At 61.3% G+C, this 22,017-nt stretch overlaps 1 protein-coding gene across 1 annotated transcript in view; it reads left to right on the top strand.

The window, feature by feature from the left end:
• Positions 1–22,017, top strand: part of SDK2 (sidekick cell adhesion molecule 2) — a 162,660-nt gene that overhangs the window by 112,020 nt on the left and 28,623 nt on the right. The window contains 16 exon segments of the mRNA XM_065415586.1: positions 3,168–3,315; positions 8,304–8,437; positions 10,889–11,000; positions 11,712–11,902; positions 12,343–12,426; positions 12,525–12,719; positions 13,468–13,584; positions 14,879–15,046; positions 15,391–15,493; positions 16,272–16,448; positions 17,076–17,212; positions 17,662–17,809; positions 17,907–18,047; positions 18,192–18,373; positions 18,896–19,011; positions 21,775–21,970. Of these exon segments, the coding sequence (XP_065271658.1) occupies positions 3,168–3,315; positions 8,304–8,437; positions 10,889–11,000; positions 11,712–11,902; positions 12,343–12,426; positions 12,525–12,719; positions 13,468–13,584; positions 14,879–15,046; positions 15,391–15,493; positions 16,272–16,448; positions 17,076–17,212; positions 17,662–17,809; positions 17,907–18,047; positions 18,192–18,373; positions 18,896–19,011; positions 21,775–21,970 (2,349 nt within the window).

Raw genomic sequence — 22,017 nt, 5'->3', positions numbered from 1 at the left:
TCCTCCCCAGGAAATGAGCCTCGCGCGCTACACGCCCCCTCCCCGACGGACCTACGTCCTTCAGGTGGGAACCTCGCGGCGCTGGCATCAGAACCACCGCAGCTACCTGAGCAGGCCTGCGCACTCCCGGCCGCCTCTCCGGTGCCGTCGCCAGCGGGCCGCGTAACAGCAATGCGCTGGCCCCTTCTTTGGGCAGAGGCCCCATGATTCACCAGCGGGGCAGCCCTCTGGCCTAGCAAGATGGAGGCCGCACGGCAAGCCAGTCTCAGGCATTTTAACTGTCGGGTCACCTGCCCCTGCTCAGAGCCCCGTCTGCGCGGCAGCCTCCCCTGGCAAGGGGGGCGAATTACAGCTCCTAACTGGCCCAGCCTCTCCCTAGGAGCAAAGCTCTGCTAGAAAGAAAGGGTGGCCTCTGAGCTACGACTCCAGAGATCCGGGTTCAGGGCCCAGCCCTGCCACAGCCTTCCTGTGTGCCCTTGGGCGAGTCACTTCCTCTCTCCGGGCCCCGTTCTCCAGCTGTCCTGGGGGAGAATTATCCCCCGTCGTCTGTTTAGATTTCGAGGGACTGTCTCCTGCCATGGCTAAGTACAGCGCCTAGCGCCACAGGGTCCTGCTCTCAGCTGGGCTCTGCGTGCGACAAATCACGAGACGAACCAGCCCCTTACACTAGCCCCAGCCCAGCGTGTGGCTAAGCGGATTGTCAAGGCAGCACAGACCAGGCTGAGGTATAACAAGCCTGTTGCAGACAACAGTTTTCAAGGTGAAATATAAAAACGGCAGGACGAGGTTCCCTCAGTCGCTATCCCTGACACACCCGGCGAGGGCTTTCACCCAGCCTGAGCTGCCCCCGTGGGACTCACAGCTGCTGGATCTGAATATGCAAACGCTCGTCTACCCTTTAGTTTGGGTAACGGAACCGCTCGTTGGCTTCTTTGAAAAATGTGGTGTAAAAGCCACAGTGACGGGCCCGGCGGGCTCTGGCTGGGAGCTGGTGCGAGAACAGGCTGGAAATAAGGCGCACGCAATTCACCGTTGTGACAGTATAGCTAGGGAAATGGGGGACATGAGAGTCACCGGTTCTCAGCAGTAACGAAGGGAAAAGCAAGACTCTTTCTCAAAGCCACGCTCTCGCTCGGCCAGAAGGTGAGGGCTGCATGCTGGAATCACAGGGGTGAGGGTGTTCAGTGACGGAGGAGGTCACGTTAGATGGTCCCCAAGTGCCATTTGAGCCTTACAAATCTATGAATCAAAAAGTACCGGCACACCCAGGTGAGCTGTCCTGGGTTCCTCAGAAACTCGGCCCACCCTCCGCAGTGCAAGGGATTTCCGGGCCATGGTAATGAGCTGAGGAAGCTGTCTGAGCAAGGCCCCACTTGTGTCTCCGAGCAGTGACGGACCGGTACAATCCAGCTGAGCGGTAACGGGGCCTTTGCAGCTCAGGCCTTGGTGCACTGAGTTTGGTGGCTCTGTGTCTGGACTGGGCTGCAATACCTCTGCAGGGCTCTAGCACGCGATACTTAATCCTGTGGGTTAAAGCAGGGCTCAAGCAGTGCCCTGGGTATCGTGCTGGCCCCCTGCCCAGCGGTGATTTCACTCCAGTGCTGAGGGACTGGTAGTTTGGATGTGAGCCCCACCCCACTCCAGAGTCACCCCCAAAGCTGGTCCCAGCCAGATCCCCACGAGCCCCGCTCCCGAAGAGTGATGACAAATCAAGAAGCTAATGAGAAATTAATAAGGCAGCTGCGCTAACAACTAATGATAATGGCGAAGTCGTTAAAAAAAGATTCTTTACATGTTTTTAATTACAGCAATTAAGGGAAGTCAATAAAATATCTCCCCTCCCTCCCCTCTTCCTCACACACCCTAGTTTACTCCTATTTTTTTAAAACCGCGATAAATTTCCAGGGTGCAAACGGCTGAGCAGAAAGAAGGCAGAGTGAGACTGACCTTGCTCTCAATGCCACGGTCATGAGTTGGCTCGAACCGTCCACACAGCTGGCCTTTCATAGAATCATAGAATCTCAGGGTTGGAAGGGACCTCAGGAGATATCTAGTCCAACCCCCTGCTCAAAGCAGGACCAATGCCAACTAAATCATCCCAGCCAGGGCTTTGTCAAGCCTGACCTTAAAAACCTCTAAGGACGGAGATTCCACCACCTCCCTAGGGAACCCATTCCAGTGTTTCACCACTAGGGTGACCAGACAGCAAGTGTGAAAAATCGGAACGGGAGTGGGGGGTAATAGAGCCTATATAAGAAAAAGACCCAAAAATCGGGACTGTCCCTATAAAATCGGGACATCTGGTCACCCTATTCACCACCCTCCTAGTGAAATAGTCTTTCCTAATATCCAAGAGTGGATATAAATAGTGTTTCCTCCTGCTTCTCTAACGCACTCAGCCCTGTCGACTTCCCCCCATGTGCTGGAGGGCTCGGGCGTTATCCACAGAGGGTTTGGAGCCTTGAATGGGTGTGCCTTCGTTTCCTCAGCTCGCCCTGCACGCCGCTCCCCAAGGTGTGCTCAGCGGGCAGGCTGAATGGAGCATGGGGGGGTTGTCTTTGAGGACTGAACTCACGACCTCGAAGCATGAGCCTCTGCCGCTTGGGTTGCAGCACCAGGTCTATTAGTGTGGCGGCAGGAGGGGTTCACAGCCCTCTATGGGTCACCCCAATATGTTATTTCATTGTGGCACCTGGCCCCCAGTGCGCCAGGCGCTGTACAAACCCAGAACAAAGGGACGGTCTATGCCCCAAAGCCTTTCCAGTCAAAGTCAAAGACATGAGACGAGGGATGGATGCAGACAGGTGGATGGGGGCGGGTGGGAGGCACAAGGGGACAGTGAGGCAGTACCGGTCAACATGTCGGGCTGTGGTCTCTGCACACCAGCAGCTGAACCATGGCCGAAGTTTTGTGTCAGCATTGCAGCAAAGGAGAGTCTAGCCCTGCCACGAGTAGGAGACAAAGAGCCGCCCGTGTCCTTCTGAGCAGCGAGGCCAGGACAGCCACGTTGGCCCTGCTCAGGATGGGGGCGAGCGGCAGGCCCACTCTGTGGCAAGGAGATGGACACAGACACTTCCCTCCTTAGCCCACGCTCCAGCGTTGGGCTCCGAGAGCACCTTGCCGGCTCCCTGCCGGCCCTGATGCCTTTGTCTCTGTTTGCTTTCCAGACATGGGCAGCTTCGAGGAGAGCGAGACGCACCAGAGCGTGTCCCACGGCGAAGCAGCCGTCATCCACGCCCCCCGCATCGCCAGCTTCCCCCAGCCCCAGGTCACCTGGTTCCGGGACGGCCGGAAAATCCCCCCCAGCAGCCGCATGTGAGTCAGGCCTGGTCCCAGCCCCAGCCCTGGAGGGACGCCTGGGGGCGGGGAGGAGCCGCTGACTCTAGGGAGGCCAAAGACAGGTGCCCCGGTGGCCCAATGGCACCGGCTGGAACGGGACGGGGTGAAGGTTTGGGGCCTGCTGCCTGTGGGGGGTTGTCGTGGCCTATGCAGGCAGGGGGTCGTCTAACTAAATAACCCCCTACAGAGCAAGGCAAGCCTACCCCGACTGCACAAGGCGACTTCCCCCCAGGCCGCCCGCACGGCAGTACTGGGCGCAGTCCCCAGGGCAGCAATCCAGCCGGGCACTAGGGCAGCGCTCACTCTGCATCCTACGGTGCCCCCCCTGCAGCAGCGCGGCCCCGCAGGGCACGCTGGGGGCAGGAGTAGCGTACCGAGCACACTGGGACGGCGGTGTGGAGGGAAACACCAAGCCTTCCTCCTGCACTTGTCCACGCACCAGCTTCTCTCTCCTCTTCCCCGTCGGCCCGCTAGCATCACCCCTCTGCCTGCCAAGCGCCTGCTGCACATCAGGAAACAGAGAAACCCCTGAGCGCGTCCCCCATCGCCTCCAGGGGCCCTGTACTGCACCTTCCCCTGGGGGAGTGTGCGCTCCGGCGTGTCCTCCCCTGGCAAACAGCCCTCTGGGGAACCAGCCTGCCTACCAGCCCCCCGCCTCCTCCCCGGGCTCTGCGCGCTGATTCTATTAAACGCCCGCTCCATCACCCTGCTCCTGGCAATTACAGCAGATTAATATTCATGGCGGAGTTCAAAGGGGTCCTTGGGAGCGAATCGGCTGGTGTCTGCGGGGTGGAGATACGGATCTGATTAATGCTATCAGGCTAGCAGAGGCAGGCCAGGGTGGCATGTAGCCACCAGCCCTCGGAGCCCCCTATCTGACCGGGAAATTCGGCTTCCTGCCCCCTGCCTGGTGATTAGCAGCCGCTTATCAACCCACTAGCCATGTCCTGCCCACGCCAGGACGAGCACAGAGCGGGGAGGGGAGCAGCCGGGGGTGGGTTTGTTTAGTCGTTTATTTATTTGGGATTGATTCGCTTTTGTCCCCTAATTAAATTATCAGGCGGCTGCAGGAGCTCGACTAACTAACTACAGAACCCTGTCTCGGAGAGCAGGGAGAGGGAGGAAATGTACCCATGGCAACAATGGGTACCGAGGAGACGGCCGCTCTTCATTTATTTAGCGCAGGCTGGAGCTGCGTATGGTGACAGCTCGCATCCAAAATGCAGAGGATTCTCCCCATTTAGCATCCCCTCAGCTCTCCCACTCCTTACCGGCCTTCTGGCATCGTAAGGCCTTGGCCCCCTGGTGCCCCCGGTTCCTTCTCCACTTCCAGACAGCACCTGCACCGTGCCACTCTCTGCAGGGTATTCAGTGCTGTCGTTTTACCTCCAATCTTGATACACTGGTGCGTGGAGGGGTGCCACACCAGAGCCGCACCCACACATACCCCATGACCCACCAACGGAGCAGCACTGGGTCCAAGGGTACGTCTACGCTACAGCGGCCCGGCTGCAGCGCTGTAGGTGTGCCGCTGTAGCGTAGCCCCTTCCTACCTTGACAGAAATGGTGTTCCCGTCAGTGTAGTTCACCCAGCCCGGCGGCTCGGTTGATGGGCAGAGCGTGAAACGTTTCCCAGCCTTGAGCACCGGAGCTAGCGGCGTTGACCAGGCCTGAGAGCAGCTGGCACAGTGTCTTGCCTTGTTTGCATGCAGGACACAGATTAACTGACGCTTTCCATTTTAAACTGGCAAACACATGAAGGGTTAATTTCCTTTCAATGGAGTCACCTCCGAGGCAGCAGCCAGTCGCCCCAGGCACTGGGCTGTTCCATACAGTCACTGCCAAGCGGTATCAGTGCAAAGTATTTATTATTATTGTCATTACATTCCTAGAGCCCCTTTCATCCCCGGGATTCCAGGGGGCTTTATAGTCTGGTCTTAGAGCCATCACAGCACCCCCACCGGACAGCAAACCGCCACGCGGCACGCCGGCAGAGCCTGGGAATACGGCAAAGGGGCTGAACGCTCCAGGGGAAGCCCGGAGCAAAACAGAACCAGGCCAGGACACTAATAACCCAACTGCTGCGGCACAGCACCTCCTAATGGTGCGTCAGGGCATTGCTCGGAAAGTATTTCCGAGCAAAGAGCACCTCCTGCTGACGGACCCGTGGAGTGCTGGTTCTTCCCAGCAGAGGGAAGGGGATAGTCCTGCGAAGGGGAGCCACGTTCCTTTTGACCTCAAAGATCTCTAGCGATTGGGTTCCCAGCGCTATGCAAACCCCCAGTCCTGGGCGCCTGCTCGCTGAGGTCCCCTGCCTTCGGGATAGCCCATCCTAGCATGCATCAGGGCCCAGCAGCCTTCCGCAGCTGGGTGGGATTCCCAGCTCTGATGGCTCCATCCCGGCCGACCCTGAGTGCAAAGAACAAGTTGGCCCCAAGCTCTCTCCGGCAGCCCCAAGGTGAAAGAATTAGCCCAGGCTGGTCAATCTAGGGCTGCCACTTTTTCCAGGATTTTGTGGGATCACACTTCTCACCAGCTCGGCTGGCACAGCTGTTAACGTGATGCCCAGATTATTCAGGGCTGCCACCCCATTGTCATGCGGCTTCTCAGCCTTGAGACACGCTGCTGCTGCTATCAGGGCCGCCCAGAGGATTCAGGGGGCCTGGGGCAAAGCGGGGGAGTGGACATACTCACCGGGTGGTACTCCGAGTCTGCGGCAGCGGCGGCAGGTCCTTCAGTTGCTCTGCGTCTTTGGCAGCACTGAAGGACCTGCCGCCAAAATGCCGCCGAAGACCCAGACCGCCGCCGGGTAAGTAAAAAGGCACCTCTAGCCAGGAAAGGGATTCTCGGCCAGGGCTCATGGGGCCCCGCGGGGCCCGGGGCCTGGGGCAAATTGCCCCACTTGCCCCCCCATCTGGGCGGCCCTGGCTGCTATGCCATGACATGCTGCTGCCTCCCAGCATGTGACACCGGTGTCGCCATTGTGCAGTGAGCTTGTCATGCGTGACAGGGTTGCTTGGTCCGAGGGCTGGTTTAAAGTCTGGGCATTGTAGGCCTGGGCCACAGCTCCTGGAGTCGCACGATGAAGAACATCTATATATTTGTAGCTCTCATGCATGCAAAGAAAAGCTTGAAAATGTGAATTGAGCATGACTATTGGTTGCCTGAGTATGCAGAGAGCCTGAAACAATAGCTCCAAGATACCTCATTCATCTTAATTCTGAAACCTGCTGCCACCTGAGGAGAGGTGGGGCCACAGCAGGGAGGTGGAGCCATATGGGGGTGTACCTGCATCCCTGGATTGTGCTAAGTTGTGGGTCAGGCTGCTTTGAGATCAGGCAGACAAAGTACTGTTTCCTGGACCATCTATATTTTGAGGCCGCAGTAGGGCATTTTGGACTTCTCTCGCAGCCTTTCAGACGCGTGTCAGACGTCCTGATCCCCCCTCCCGCCAACCCGACTGCAGGGAGGCAGAGACATTAGCGGAGAGAATCCATCCAGACCCTGCCACGTTCACCTAATGGGAGAAAGCGAAAAGAACTCGACTGGATTTGTCCTTGTTAAACTAGCATTAAGGATGCTTAACAGATGTCGCGGGCGCATCACATTAGGATCCGGAGATAGACTTGACAAACTAATGGTTTTGTTTATCATTGAGAAAATGAATTTAAAAAAAAAAAAAAAAAGCGGGAGCCAGACGAAATGGGAGAGGGAAAGCGCTGGCACTCACGCAGGCTGGAATAGTCTGTTGGGGAAAAAATGGCTCCCTCTCCCCACGCAGACAGATACATTCATAGTGAGACATGCGTTGTCCCCTGGGCTAGTCCTTAGGAAAGATCGCTCTCATCCCACCCTCCCCTCTGCTTGTGTGCTCACCTACCTGACGCACACACACACAGGTAATAGCGAGGCGGTGCCCAGCCTCGGCCATGCGCATGTACATGGCGTGTGTAAACATACATACCAATATTACATGATACAGCCCTGCACACATGTAATCGTTCTGGATTGCATAGCCTATAAGACACACACAAATAGAGACATTCCAGACACACACACACACGTGTAAGCATGGGTAACGGCCCCTCTGCTCCGGGCATCCCTGGAGGTTGAACTCTGAAGCCCTAAAAGCCTGAACGTCTGCTGCTTTAGCTAAAGGAGCATCTCCACTCACTGGCAGCTGTAGTAGGCTTGTAACTTCTTATGCAGACCAGCTGCTAGAGGAGCCACATGCTCCCAGGGTGCGTTTCACACTCCCATGTGTGGATATATAAATACTTATACAGTGTACACACACTTGTCCCCATGTCTCCGGACCAGAGATACACACCCAGGCAGACACTCCCACGCAGTCACACAAATACGGACACACACACACACGCAGTGGTGGCAGCAGCATTGGGCGCCGACAGCCGCAGCGAGCTGGAATTGAATTTGTAACCCACATTATGTGGGAATTGAACTGGTCTCTTTTCTATTTGCAAAGCAGGATTGAGGAGATAAAACTCCTTTATCTCATATTTAATGGCAAAATATATTCCTCAAACCATTTTATGTTTCCAGCAGATTAGATCATTGGGTAAAAAAAGAAAAGAAAAACCTATTAATCGGCAACTGTCCTATCTGTCGGCCCCCTCCCTCAATGCTTAGGCACTGGGCAACATAACGACAGACGTGATCAATTGTGTAAATTCTGCTCATTGTCCGAGATTAAGGGTTTTGCAGGCTCATTAATTTGTGGCTTCCTGCGCTGCGCTCCGCACCTGCTGGGGTATTTTACCCTCTTAGTGAAACCCGCAATGGGAGAGTGTGAACTGAATCTGAGCTAGGCACTGAGCTGCCTTCCCCACCAGCCCTGGTTCCGAATGTCCGGAGCCGAGTTTGAACTGGCTCTGGACCAAAGATCCCCCCCGCACCTTTTCTCCCCTCCTCTCATGCTGTCTCCTCTGCGCTGCCCCTGCCAGAGCCATCACGCTGGAGAACACCCTGGTCATCCTGTCGACGGTGGCGCCCGATGCCGGCCGGTACTACGTGCAGGCCGTGAACGACAAGAACGGGGATAACAAGACCAGCCAGCCCATCACTCTCACCGTGGAGAGTAAGTGCCGGGCTCCGGGGGGGTGTAAAGGGAGCTGGTTGGAGCTTCCGGAGGCTGCCCCAGGGGCTTGTTCCTCAGAGGAGGAATCCAGGAATCGCAGGGAAAGAATACGTGCCCTGCTGGCACCGGGCCAGATCCAGGGGGTGGGGTGTTGGCATTGGGTTGGAGCTGCAACCTCCAGACTTGGTGCAGTGTGCTGGGGCGGGGGCAGTCTGAGAGAGAGGAGAGGCAAGGGGTGACTGTGAGGCCAGCCAGAGGCTTGGGGTAGCTTTTGTGTGCAGGCGGGCGGGTATGCAGGCGGGCGGGTGTGCACGGGCGGGTGTGTGTGTATGGGCGGGTGTGCATGGGCAGGTGTGTGTGCTCAGGCAGGCGGGTGTGTGTGTGTGCAGGCGGGCGGGTGTGCTCGGGCGGGCGGGTGTGCTCGGGCAGGCGGGTGTGCATGGGCTGGCCGGTGTGTGTGCATGGGTGGGCGTGTGTGCACGGGCGGGTGTGTGTGCACGGGCAAGCGTGTGTGTTCGGGCGGGCGGGTGTGTGCATGGGCGGGCGTGTGTGCACAGGCAAGCGTGTGTGCACCGGCAGGTGTGCATGGGTGGGCATGTGTGCGGGCGGGTGTGTGTGCACGGGTGGGCATGTGTGCAGGCGGGTGTGTGTGCGCACTCTCTCTTGTCTGTGTAGAACAAGAGGAGGGTGATGGGTCCCCCTGCTCAGCCTGGCGTTAACCAGGACTGCCCAGGGAGCAAGGAAGCCTAAATGGGGACGCTGGCTCTGTAGTGCCGTCGGTGCCAGGGCGGGGGGGAGCAGCCGGCCACAGAAGGTGGACCAGGGCGTGGGGGTTGCAGCTCACTCCCTACATTCTTTGAGGGACTTGCTCCCTGCTAATAGCTCTCCTGGTTCCGTCAGGGCCCCGTCCCATCCCATCGCTCCCCACCAGGAGGGTCTCCCCCTCCCCCCCCCCACCACCACACCCCAGTGTCTCCAGGCCATTTTACAGGGCTGTCTCTGTGCATCTGGCTTTCTGGCCCCCGCTCCCGTTGGCTCAGGCCCAAATTTAATTTGCAGTAAATCTCTTCGGAGGCTCCGACTTCTGCTGACTTAACAGCTCAGCCTCCTTGAAATTTATTTCGGCTCTTTGGGCCGTGCTGCAGGAGCCGGCAGGCACTAATTATATCACCAGCCCAGCCCCCTCCCCGTACGCCCTCCCTCCACCACAGGCTCCCCTGGCCTCAGCACGGCACATCCCCTGCCCTGTCCCTGGCGATGGGGGCGGATAGCAGCAGCTCTGGGCAGCGCCCCCTTGCAGAAAGGGCTGGATTTCTTTGCAAGGGAGCCGCCCCTCCCCTGTGGCTCTCATGGGTTCTGTTGGTTCCAACATTTCCTGCCCACGTATGCGGGGCTGTCGGCAGCTCCGCCCCACTGTGCAATTCCTGTCCTGGGCTCTGCATCCCAATGGCTCTGCCGGTGCCCCTCAATCCCGACCCACAGCCGCTGCTTTCCCAGGCCGGGGCCTAGCCTGCCAGTTGTGTCGAGTGACACGGTGGTTTTGCGATGAGCACTGGGTTCCCCTTTGACCTCACCTGGCCATGGCCCTCCCTGACCAGCGCCGAGTGACCCATCCCCCGGAAAAAGCCCAGGCTTGGTACAAAGCGCCCGCGCGAGCTCATCCCTTTGCTCTCTCCCTCCTGCTGTTTGCTCCGCGGCCGCTTTCTGGCTTTCCTTGTCGGGCTTTATCTGCCCGGCCCAGCCTGGCGCGCCATTAATCCGTCGTGCTGTACTGATGTGTCCCGCCATGTCAATAAACAACGCCAAGGCCTGTTTATGGATTCAGCTACATCAGCAGCTTTCATGCCGATCCCTTTTTTACAGCACCTACATGAGGGTTTTTTATCGTCGCAATTATTTTGCCTTCTACACTTCCCCACTCCCACCTCCTCTGCTGGAGCCGCGGGCGGCGCGGGCAGCCGAGATTACCCCAGGGGGACCGTAGCAGGGGGCAGGGATGGATGGCCCAATGCCCTCCAGGGCTTGTAGGGACCATGTGGGAGGGTGGGTTACAGAACCCCCTGAACCCTTTCCCAAAGGGGATGGCCAGGCACTCAGCTAAGCACTCTTGGCATCCCCGACCGGCTGGGCACGGGACCCCCGTGTCTGGGCAGCTGGTGGGCCAGGCCGTGATGGAGAGCAGGTGGGTGCCAGCCCCCACTGAGCCGGGAGTCGGCGTGGGGCAGAGCGGAGCCGTGCGGAGCCTGGGGAGGTCTCCGAGGCAGGACTGCGGGGCTCCGACTGACTCGCCTGCTGCCTGTTCCCAGCCACCGAAAGCACAGCCCCCTCCCCCTCGACTCGCACCGGCTCGCTGGCCCTCCGTGCTGGTGCATGGCCCCTCCCCGCGAGCCCCGTCGGCCGAGGAGGCGGGCGCTTTCTAACAACCTGCTCTGCCGCCTCGGCTCCCCTTAGATGTCGGCGGCCCGGCCGATCCCATCGCTCCCACCATCATCATCCCGCCCAGGAACACCAGCGTGGTGGCCGGCACCTCGGAAGTGACCATGGAGTGCGTGGCCAACGCCAGGTGGGTAGCTGCCCCCCAAGGTCCCGGGGGCTGGACTCGTCTGAGACCTATCCAGGGCTGTCCCTTGGGGCGGATCCTGAGCAGGCTTCTCTAGGTGTGAGGTGGGGTTCCTGGCATAGCAATAGTGCCGCCCCCCATCTGTGCTGCCAGCTGCCGGGGGACCCCGGTTGGCATGGGAAGCTGGCCCAAGATGCGGAGAATGTGCCCCAGAGTGGGCCCTGCCCAGGGTGGGGACGGCTACAAAGGCCCCTTGGTGTCCTGGTGCTGGGTGATAGGGGGCGCTGCTGGGTCAGGTCTGCTCTGCCTGCCCCTGCCCCATAGCGAGGGAGGTCCCTCGCTGGGCCCCAGAGCCACTGTACCAGGAGAGAGCTCGAGGGATGCAGTGCAGAGGGGAACGCTGCAGGTCGAGACCGGCTCCAAACCCTCCTCCCGCTGCGGGCGCGGGAGACAGCCCAGTGACATGGGCAGGTATCCTGCCATGGTCGTGGCCAGAGACTCCCCTCGGGCTCGGGTTCCCCTTCTGCTGAGCCCTGCAAACGTAGAGGGACCAGATCCCTGGCCCAGAGCTGCTCTGAAACCTCCTTCCCTCTAGGATGCCTGGGTCCCCGTTCCCCTGTGGGCTGGGAGGCTCTGGTTGCAGTGGGATCCGGGGCGGGCGGGGGGCGGGGGCTGTGTCCGGGGCGGCTCGCCTACGCTCTCCTCACCCCCCAGGCCGCTGATGAAGCTGCACATCGTCTGGAAGAAGGACGGGGCGCCGCTCTCCAGCGGGCTCAGCGACTACAACCGCCGGCTCACCATCCTCAACCCCACGCTGGGCGACAGCGGGTACTACGAGTGTGAGGCCGTACTGCGCAGCAGCAGCGTGCCCGCCGTGGCGGAGGGCGCCTTCCTCGCCGTGCTGGGTAAGGGCCCGGCTCTCTGGCGGCCCAGTCGAGTCTGGGGAGGTCTCAGCCTGTCGTGCTGGGTCACCGTACAGCCTGCAGGCGCCGGAGGAGCTGGGGCAGCCTGGCCAGGCTCCTGCCTTTGCTCCTTCCGGGGTCTCAGTGCCAGGGGCCCGTGGGGAGGAGCGTATCAGCGCCAGCACCCGGGCTGTGAGTTGAGGGCTGCCGGGCTCTCTCGGGCGCGCTCCCCAGGGCTGCACAGCAAGGCAGTGGGGCCCCCCACAGCCCCTCCGCTGCCTCCAGCACCTCCTACGGCACAGCCAGGGCCCCTCCCGCGGCTGGGGCCCATCAGAGCCAGGCCCTGGGGGTGCCCCCAGTTGGCTGCTCCGTCCAGTGGCCGGGGAGAGGGCAGCGGGCTGCTCCGGTTGTTCCTGCCTCCACCTCTGGGGGTCTTGTTGCAGAGCCGCCCCAGTTTGTCCAGGAGCCGGAGAGGCACGTCACGGCCGAGATGGAGAAGGTGGTGACCATCCCTTGCCAGGCCAAAGGTAACGTGTCTCCCCCCACCCCCGGTGCCCTGCTGCTGCCCAGACCCGGGGCTGCTCGTGGCTAACGCTGCCTCTCGGGGGCGGGCTTTGGGTTGCAGGCGTCCCGCCGCCAGCCATGGCCTGGTACAAGGACGCGGCCCTCGTGCACGTGGAGAAGCTCTCGCGGTTCCGGCTGCTGGGCGACGGGAGCTTGCAGATCAGCGGGCTGGTGCCCGATGACACCGGCATGTTCCAGTGCTTCGCCCGCAACGCCGCCGGCGAGGTGCAGACCTCCACGTACCTGGCAGTGACCAGTAGGTGCCAGCTCTCAGCCCTGCAGGCCAGGGAATAGCACCCAGCAGTGGGCCCAGGACTCTCGGGTCCTGAGCCCGTCGGAGCCTGGCACCAGCCCCTCGAGCGTGCCACAGGCTGGGAGCCCAGCAGGGACGGGCCAAGGCTGCCCCTGGCTGGGAGATCTCCAGAGAGTATCTGGCTAGGCTCTGCAGGGAGTGGGGTGGGCGACTCTCTCCTGGCAGTCAGTGCTGACCCCTGTGCGGAGCTAGGGGGCGCTGTGCTGTGGGGAACCCCAGTAGGAGGCGCTGACCCCAATGCCCCAGTGTGGCGCTAGGGGGCGCTGTGCTGTGGGGGTGGGGATCTCAGGAGGGGGCGCTCTCCCCTGGCAGCCAGTGCTGACCCCAATGCCCCAGCACAGGGTGCGGGAGATGCTGCCTGAGGATAAAAGGGGCACTGCCCCTGGTGCCCCTTCACTGCCCGTCCCGTGCTGGGCAGTGCTGCCCCGCCCCTCGTGCAGCGTGGAGGGAAGGAGGGTGCCGGACAACTGCGAGAGCAAAAGCCACTGGGGCGCGGGGCCTCTCCCCAGGCATGGGAGGGTGCTCAGGGTGGCAGTGGCTCCCAAGCCCCTGGCATGGGTCAGCCCAAGGGCGAGGTGTTGAGAGCCCGAGGGGGCCAGGGGCTGCCGCAGCCTGATGGTAGCTGCTGGGTCACCCCGGAGCTGGGCCGCAGGAGCTGCTTCACAGGCTTCTCCGTGTCTCCTCTGCTCAGGCATCGCTCCCAACATCACCAAGGGCCCCCTGGACAGCACCGTGATCGACGGCATGTCCGTGGTTCTCAGCTGCGAGACCTCGGGGGCGCCGAGGCCGGCCATCACCTGGCAGAAAGGTAAAGGGGGCCCACGGGGAGGATGGGCCACGCCCCAGCGCTGCATCTCTGGGCGCAGTCCCCTGGGGTCCTTGTAGGGCCCAGAGCTGCTGGCACCCCAACCTCCCCTAGCCAGAGCCCCGCCCCATGGCAGAGCCCTCCTGCTGCCCCATGCATCATCCCCATGCAGAGCCCTCCCTCACTTCCCAGCCGGCACCTGGCCATTCTCCCAGCTGCCCAACCTCCTGCTGCCGAGGGCAGCGCCCCCCTTCCACCTGGTCCCCACCCCACTGCTGAGGCTGGGCCCCCCTGCTCAGACAGGGGGAGCAGTCAGAGGGTTAATGCCAAGCCAGCGCAGAGGGTGGTTCATAGCATCCCATGTGCTGGGGGGGTGCAGTGGGCATTGGTCTAGTGTGACCTGGGCAGGGCATCCAGCCTGGGGCAGGAGCTTGGGGCTAAGGGCCGCGTTCTGGTTCCTCCTGCCCCCTGGCTGGAGCTGGGGGAAGGAGTGGGGGGAAGGCAGTGGGTGTTGCCCCAGTTCCTTGCAGCTGGCAGCTCCCAAAGCTCTGTGCCATGCCCCCGAGCCAGAGGGCAGTGGGGGGTGACGGTGCGTGGGCAGAGCCTGTGGGGGACTCAGCTGGGCTCTCAGTCCCCGAGCAGTGCCCTGCCCCATAACATCGGGCACGTGGCAGCCAAGCCAGGTCCCTTTGCTGCCGCGCCTCCGGCATGTCCCGCTTCTAGGAGCAGCGTCCGGAGCTGCGGCATCTTGCCCTGTTCCTGACATGCCAGGTCACCCGCCCCCTCTGGGAGGACAGCTCCAGGTTACGCTGCTTTCCCCACAGGCTCCCGTCACTGCCCTGTCAAAACCCGCCCGGCACCCGCTCTTAAGGCCGCAACGCTCCTTGTGAGGAGGTTCTTGCTTCTTGTCCGGGGCAAAGCCCGTGCTGCCCGCCCCCGGCTGAGTGCCCGGGAGACGGGCAGTGTCTCCTGCTGGCATTTCCAGCCCAGGCCAGGCCAGGGGGTCGGCTCGGTGAGCATGAGATTGAGGGGCTCAGAGCCAGGCTGAGAGCAGGTGTGATGGACCCTGCCCAGCTCCGTCGATGCCCCTCAATCCGCAGCCCCCCTATTCTCCCAGCCCTGCAGGACTCTGCAAACTCATGTCACTTGTGAGCGGGCTGGTTTGCAGGCAGGTCTCCTGGTCCTCTAGCTCCTCCCCGTGTGGCTCGGAAGCACGGCGCTGGGCTGGCCTCCGGGCGCCAGGCTCTCCCTGGCCATCGCTTCCCGCGGATGACGGGGATCTCCCCTCTCCCCACAGGGGAGCGGATCCTGGCCAGCGGCTCGGTGCAGCTGCCGCGCTTCACCCTGCTGGAGTCGGGCAGCCTCCTCGTCAGCCCCACGCACATCGCCGATGCCGGCAGCTACACCTGCTTGGCCACCAACTCCCGTGGGGTGGACGAGGCCTCTGCGGACCTCGTCGTGTGGGGTAAGACCGCTCCGCCTCCGCTGGGCCCTGCCCCATCAGCCCCCGCTGGGCCCCAGCCAGACCCAAACCGACGGCCCCAGCACCAGCGCTGCACGGCTCTCGCCACGGGGCCCGCTTTCCCCAGCACCCCCTGCTGGCCCCATTGTGAGGCTTACGTGGAGTTCGACCCCAGGCCCCTGGCATGGCAGGGCAGAGCACGAACCCTCCCCCTCCCCCCCAGCCAGGCTGTGACGCTCTCTCCAGCCCTCCGCCCCAGAGCCCTGCCGGGGCTGGCCCCCTGTTGGCAGAGCCCCCCCACATTCCCACGAGTGGGGGCTGCTGCTCACTATGTGTCTGTTCCCCAGCCCGCACCCGCATCACCAACCCCCCTCAGGACCAGAGCGTCATCAAGGGAACCAAAGCCTCCATGAGCTGCGGCGTCACCCACGACCCCAGCGTGGCCGTCAGGTACGTGGCCTTGGCTTAGCAGGGATCCGTCCTGGGAACCCCGGCTCCCAGCCCTGCTCCCGGAGCTCCCTGGCAGGGCGTCCGGAGGGTCCCAGCCCTGCTCCCGGAACTCCCTGGCGGGGGGGGAGAGGTTGGGGGGTCCCAGCCCTGCTTCCAGGGGGGTGGGCAGGGACTTTCCCATTCCCCCAGGCAGGGCAGAGATGCAGTGGGTGAATTAACCCCCCCCCCCCCGAGTGCTGGGCAGGTGGGAGCCAGGGGACCCTCCCCGCAGAGCCAGAGACCCCAGCCCTGACAGATCCGCTCCCCTGGCCCCGGTTGAGTATCTGATGGGGGGGATAAATGCTGCCTTGCTGCGGGAGCCCCCCCTGCCATCTCGGGTGCCCCCCCATGCCCAGCTTCCTGAGCCGTGGCATTGCAGCTCTGCACCGCCACCCGGTGCCCGACCTGGGTACAGCGCCTGCGGGAGGCTGCGAGCTGTGCCATGCCCCTGCTGCAGTCCCCAGGGCAGTCAGCGTTCACGGGACAGAGCGCGCACGGGGCAGCCCATGTGCTGCGTCCCACCGAGGGGCCGGTAGGACTCCTCCAGAGCAAGGGCTGTCACCGCGTTACAGAGAGACAGGGCTGGGTCTGGGGGCTACATGGGGGCTGGCACACCGGGGTTCTCCCTCAGCTGTCGGAGGGGAGTGGGGTCTGGTGGTTGCCGCAGGGGGGCTGGGGTCAGGACGCCTGGGTTCCATTCCCAGCTCCAGCCCTGAAGCCCGTGGTGGCCTTGCGGCAGGTACATCTGGGAGAAGGACGGCGCACCCGTCAGCGTGGACGGCATCCCGCGGCTCCGGCTGGACGAGGAGGGCACCCTGCACATCTCCCAGACCTGGTCCGGGGACATCGGCACCTACACCTGCCGGGTCCTCTCCGCCGGGGGCAACGACTCCCGCAGCGCCCACCTGCGCGTCAGGTGAGGGAGCCTGGGACAGGAACGCTGCAGGGGCTCATCCTCCCACCTAGACACCCTCCCCCTTCCCCCTGCCCGCACACCTTGCCTCCTCCTGCCACGGGGTCCCCTCCCACCATGGCGTACCTTCTATGGCATCACCCTGCCCACACTCCCTGCCTCCTCCTGCCACGGGGTCCCCTCCCGCCACGGTGTACCTTCTATGGCATCCCCTTGCCCACGCACCCTGCCTCCTCCTGCCACGGCGTACCTTCTGTGGCATTCCCCTGCCCACACACTCTGCCTCCTCCTGCCACGGGGTCCCCTCCCGCCACGGTGTACCTTCTATGGCATCCCCCTGCCCACACACCCTGCCTCCTCCTGCCACAGCATCCCCTTCTCCCTTGCGATGCGGCTAACCGGGACACCCTGCAGCCAGGCCATAGGCTCCAGTGCCCCTGTGCCGTGGCAGCCTGGCAATACAGGCAGGCTTGCCCTCGCGATGCCAGACCCCACCTGGGTGAGCTCCTGTGACCCGCCCCAAACGCCCTCAGCTCCCTGCCCCACCTCCTCCCTGCCTGCCCCCCCAGGGTGGTGTCCCCTTTGAAGCTGTCCCACTGTTTCCAGCGCTGGTTTCTCCTCCCCCTCCAGGCAGCTCCCCCATGCCCCGGAGAACCCGGTGGCCGCGCTGAGCCCGCTGGAGAAACGTGCCATCAACCTGACGTGGGCCAAGCCCTTCGACGGGAACAGCCCCTTGCTGCACTACATCCTTGAGGTCTCGGAGAACAGTAAGCCCCCTGCCACCTCCACTCCGCCGCGGGGCGCTGGGAGCGGGGCGCCGGGGCTGGCGAGCGGGCACAGGCGTGGATGGGCCTGGCCCGCCCGACTGGGCTCCCGATGGGTAACCTGCGAGGGGCAGGGGGGAAGTCCAGCTACCAGCGTGTGTGCAAATGGCCACACACCGCTCCCTGGTTTGTGGCAGTAACCGCACGCCATTGGGACGGGGTCTGGGGCTCGCCCTCAACACCCCAGCGGCTTCGCTTGCAGCACATCGTGCAGACTGGCTCCTGTCAGCCGGGAGCCAGCCGGGGACCCCACGTGTCCTGTGCAGCCGAGCAGCGCAGTGGGCGCCAGGCCAGGGAGCGGGGATGGGGCCTATTGGCGACTGAAAGGACCGTGTTTGCCCCCCAGCCCCGTGCCGGCTCTCCGCTCCACCTCTCCCCTCTCTGCTCCGCAGACGCCCCCTGGACCACCCTCATGGCTAGCGTGGACCCTGAGGCGACCTCCGTGGTGGTGCGAGGCCTGGTGCCCGCGCGCTCCTACCAGTTCCGCCTCTGCGCTGCCAACGACGTGGGCAAAGGGCAGTTCAGCCAGGACACCGAGAGGTAAGGTGGGGCCGGGTGGCTGCCTGCGTGGCCCAGGAGCTGGCCAGGGCAGGGCGCTGGGGGCCTCACTCACCACCTTCGCTGCCTCCCCTCCCAGGGTGTCCCTGCCGGAGGAGCCCCCCACCGCGCCCCCCCAGAACGTCATCGCCAGCGGCAGGACCAACCAGTCCATCATGATCCAGTGGCAGCCGCCTCCTGAGAGCCACCAGAACGGCCTCTTGAAAGGCTACCTCATCAGGTAGGCCACTGAGGGGGGGAGCCAGCCCTCCCCACCTGGCCGGTCCCCAGGGCGGCATCTGCCTGGCTCCCACCGGATGGGCCTGCTGGAGCCAGAGGGGGCCCGGCTGCCCGCTGGCCTGACTTGCCCTCCCCCTGCCCCCAGGTTCTGCCTGGCCGGCCTGCCCGTCGGCTATCAGTTCAAGAACATCACCAATGCCGAGGTCAACAACCTGCTCCTGGAGGATCTCATCATCTGGACCAACTACGAGATCGAGGTGGCGGCGTACAACAGCGCCGGCCTGGGGGTCTACAGCGCCAGGGTGACCGAGTGGACCCTGCAGGGAGGTGGGCGAGGAGGGGGGGGCTTTCCCCAGCTCTGGGGGAAGGGGGCTGGGTCTCCGCTGGCCCAGTCTGTGCAGGGAAGGGCTATGGGGTGCGGAGCCCCGGGGGATTCGGGAGCCCGGCCTCAGCTCACAAGCTGCTGGGGGCCAGGTGATCAGCAGTGGGCTCCGGACCCAGATCACCGCCCTGCAAAGCAGCATTTGCCAGGCTGCTCGGGCAGCCGCGCTGCTGGGTCCCCGAAGCGAACCTGCCCTGCGGCTGGGGGAGAGGTGCCCCTGCCCCCAGGGGTTTCAGAGCTCACTGTGGGGGGGGGTGGCCGTGGGCGCTGGGGTTCAGCGCAGCTAGGGAGGGGAGCCCAGCCTGCCACTCCCTGACTGCCCGGTGCCGTGGCTGGGAGGGAGGTTGCTTGATCAGAGAGATGCTGCCGCTGCCAGTGCCCCTGACCGCAAGCCCAAGGCCCAGGCAGCACCTCCATCCCGCACAGCATCCCCACCCCCATGCTAAGCCTGCCCTCCTCTCCTGCAGTTCCCACCGTGCCCCCGGGCAACGTACAGGCCGAGGCCACCAACGCCACCACCATCCGCTTCACCTGGAACCCGCCCAGCCCCCAGTTCATCAATGGCATCAACCAGGGATACAAGGTACGGGGGAGGGCTCCCCAGCTCCAAATACAACACAAGGCACAGGATGGCACCCACTCCTTGAGACACCCACCAGCAGCACAGGCCTCAGGGGGGGAGGAAACCCATCATGGAAGAAGGGCCTGATCCTGGGAGCTACAGCCAGTCCATGTCTCATTTCCTTCCCCCCTCTGGGGTGAGAGTGAAACAGCATCCCCCTCTCCATGGGTCATCACTGGGACCTCCAGCACCAACCTCTCCCATTGAGCTAACAGAGTAACTCCACTAGCTGGCAGCAATAGTAGGTTGTTATCCTCAGTGTGAGCCAGCTGCTACAGGGTGGGCAGGACACATTGTGCCCGTGTGTTGCAAACACTCAGGGTTGTACTAGGAGACGCTAATCCATCTTTGCTCTGAACTGCGGTTCATTGGATTAATTAGTGAGAAGGCAGTGTTTATGACTCAGTTTACCCAGGAACGGCGCCACCATCTTGGATTCTCCGCCAGGGGGGCGAGCCGGCAATGTGAATAAAATCAACAGCATCTCTGCTTAAACCCTCATTTCGCACTCGTGGCCTCAAACTTTCTAAACCTCTTTCCGAGGAAAAGTCTTTCCTGTGTCTGCTTCCCAGACCCTTAACAAAAATGGCTTCCCTTTGCATTTAAACCCCCCCAAAAGCAGGTATTCTAATTGAGTCAAGCCTGACCATTCAAATAATATTTACTAAGAGTTAACACTTACACAGAACCTCAGCCTCCAATGCTCCGTAATTAATTCCAAATCGTAATTAATTCAATTTTACATTAATTACATTGAATTAAAATATTATACTTGTTTCTTAATCTACTGCAAAGAAGTTCAGGAATTTAATTGCCAACAAACGAGATAACCAGAGTAAGCAGGATATTTAACATACTTATTAAATGCCACTTAGTATTTTTGATTAGTATTTTAGGGCCTAATTAGTAGCTAATTAACTTGCTATAGGGTATCTTCCACGGTCCCAATTTAATGCCTAGACGTCCCTTCTAAATGTAACGCCATAGCAAAGCAGGCTATTGTGCATTGTTATCGGGGGAGTTAATCACAAAGCATCAGCTGTCTATTGTTTTGTACAGATAAATACAAACGCTTATTAAAACGCATCAAGTGTTTGCTTTTCGCCATTAATTGATGTTTAATCAACTCCGAATAAATGAGAGGCTCCGAATGAAAAGCTTTGATTTGGAGATGCGCTGGAGGGTTTGCATTGTCCTGAGAGAAGTGTGGGGAGACGCCCCCTCCCCAAAGGAAATCTCTGTTCCTTTGGGGAAAGCAAAAACATCCCCCACGGCTTGTGAGTGAAAAGGCAGTGGGAGTCCAGGACGCAAGCACCTCAGAGCTCAGCTTGTTGGCTGGTGGCCGTACGCGGTCGGGAGCCGGGAAGTTTGTAAAGCCAAGTTGCTAAGCACTCCGAGATTGCCCGCTGTCTGGGACAGTGGCCGTCTCTTCGTTCTGTGTTTGTAAAGCACCTGCCACCGCAAATAATAATAATACAGAGGCTGTTTTTAAAATGCTCTTTATTAAAGGTTAAAAATCATATATTCAAAAATAATCACACACCCCCGACACAACCCATGTTGCTAACAACTCCTTTGATTGTTGACTGCAACCTGGTTTTAAGCATCAGATTTGCCTTTTCCCTGTTTTCTGGTCTGCCCTTCACTGAGCCCGGGCAATGAAAGTAGTCGGGCCCCTTGCCCTGGGTGAGTCTCCTGCCAGAGCCCAGCACTGCAGTGTTTGGGGGCAAGCTAAACCCAGCGCTGGGAACGTTTCCACCGATATTGCAAAGCCGCTCCATTCCCCCTCCACACGTCCCTTCTGGCCTGTCTGACAGCGCCCCATGAAAGCTAAACTCCAGTGTCCTGGATGCAGGAGCAGGCTCGGGGCGTGAGCTGAGTTGAGAGGAGATCCAGGATCTTACGCCCAAAAGACACACTAGCTGGAAACACGGACACATCAGAAACAAACCTGACCGGTGCTCCCAAGGTCAGGGCTCTGCCACAGCTGAAAGTAGATTAAGGCATCCTTGTCTTATCTATCACCATCTGGCTCTGTCTACCCTTGTCAAACCTTCCAGTCTGTCTAATTAAGTATCGGGGCAGGTCACCAAGGGGGGTTGTAAATTCTCCATCACTCAGTGTCTTTAATATATGGAGATATACCTCATAGAGCTGGAAGGGACCCTGAAAGGTCATTGAGTCCAGCCCTCCACCTTCACTAGGCAGAACCAAGTACTAATTTTGCCCCAGATACCTAAGTGGCCCCCTCAAGGATTGAGCTCACAACCCTGGGTTTAGCAGGCCAATGCTCAAACCACTGAGCTATCCCTCCACCCCTTTGAATAGAGACCGAAAGATACTGTGCTCCTTCAGGCACAAATGGTTGAGCTTAACGCGGGGATCACTGGGCGAGGGTCTCCGGGCTATGTTACGGAGGAGGTCAGAAAGACTCGATGCCCATAATGGGCCCCTCTGGCCTTGAAATGCCCCCCATACACCCTGCTCGCTAGCTGGAACGGTTTGTGGAGCCCCCACACAGGCAGCCCTTCCTGCTGTGGGGCTGGGGCAGTGATCTGACGTCTTGGTGTCCCTCTGGTCCCCATGATCAGTGGACACCCCGGGCGTTTCCGTCACTCACCCACCCATCCTTTGGAGGAGAGGCTGCTGAGGGGGCAGCCGTGGGGCTGAGGGCTGGTTCTCCCCCACACGTGGGGCTGTGACCCTGTTGTTTTGCCCCCCTAGCTGATCGCTTGGGAGCCGGAGCAGGCGGAGGAGGTGACCGTGGTGACGGTGAGGCCCAACTTCCAGGACAGCATCCACGTGGGCTACATCGGGGGCCTGAAGAAGTTCACGGAGTACTTCACCTCCGTGCTGTGCTTCACCACGCCGGGCGACGGCCCGCGCAGCCCGCCGCAGCTGGTGCGCACCCACGAGGACGGTACGGGGAGGCCTTGCATTCCCTTGTGACACAGGGTGGGGCGCGCA

The sequence above is a fragment of the Emys orbicularis genome, chromosome 13, assembly GCF_028017835.1.
Source record: "Emys orbicularis isolate rEmyOrb1 chromosome 13, rEmyOrb1.hap1, whole genome shotgun sequence".
NCBI classification, from domain to species: domain Eukaryota; kingdom Metazoa; phylum Chordata; order Testudines; family Emydidae; genus Emys; species Emys orbicularis.
Note: the sequence above shows the minus strand (reverse complement) of the source record. Positions and strands in the feature narration are given on the sequence as shown.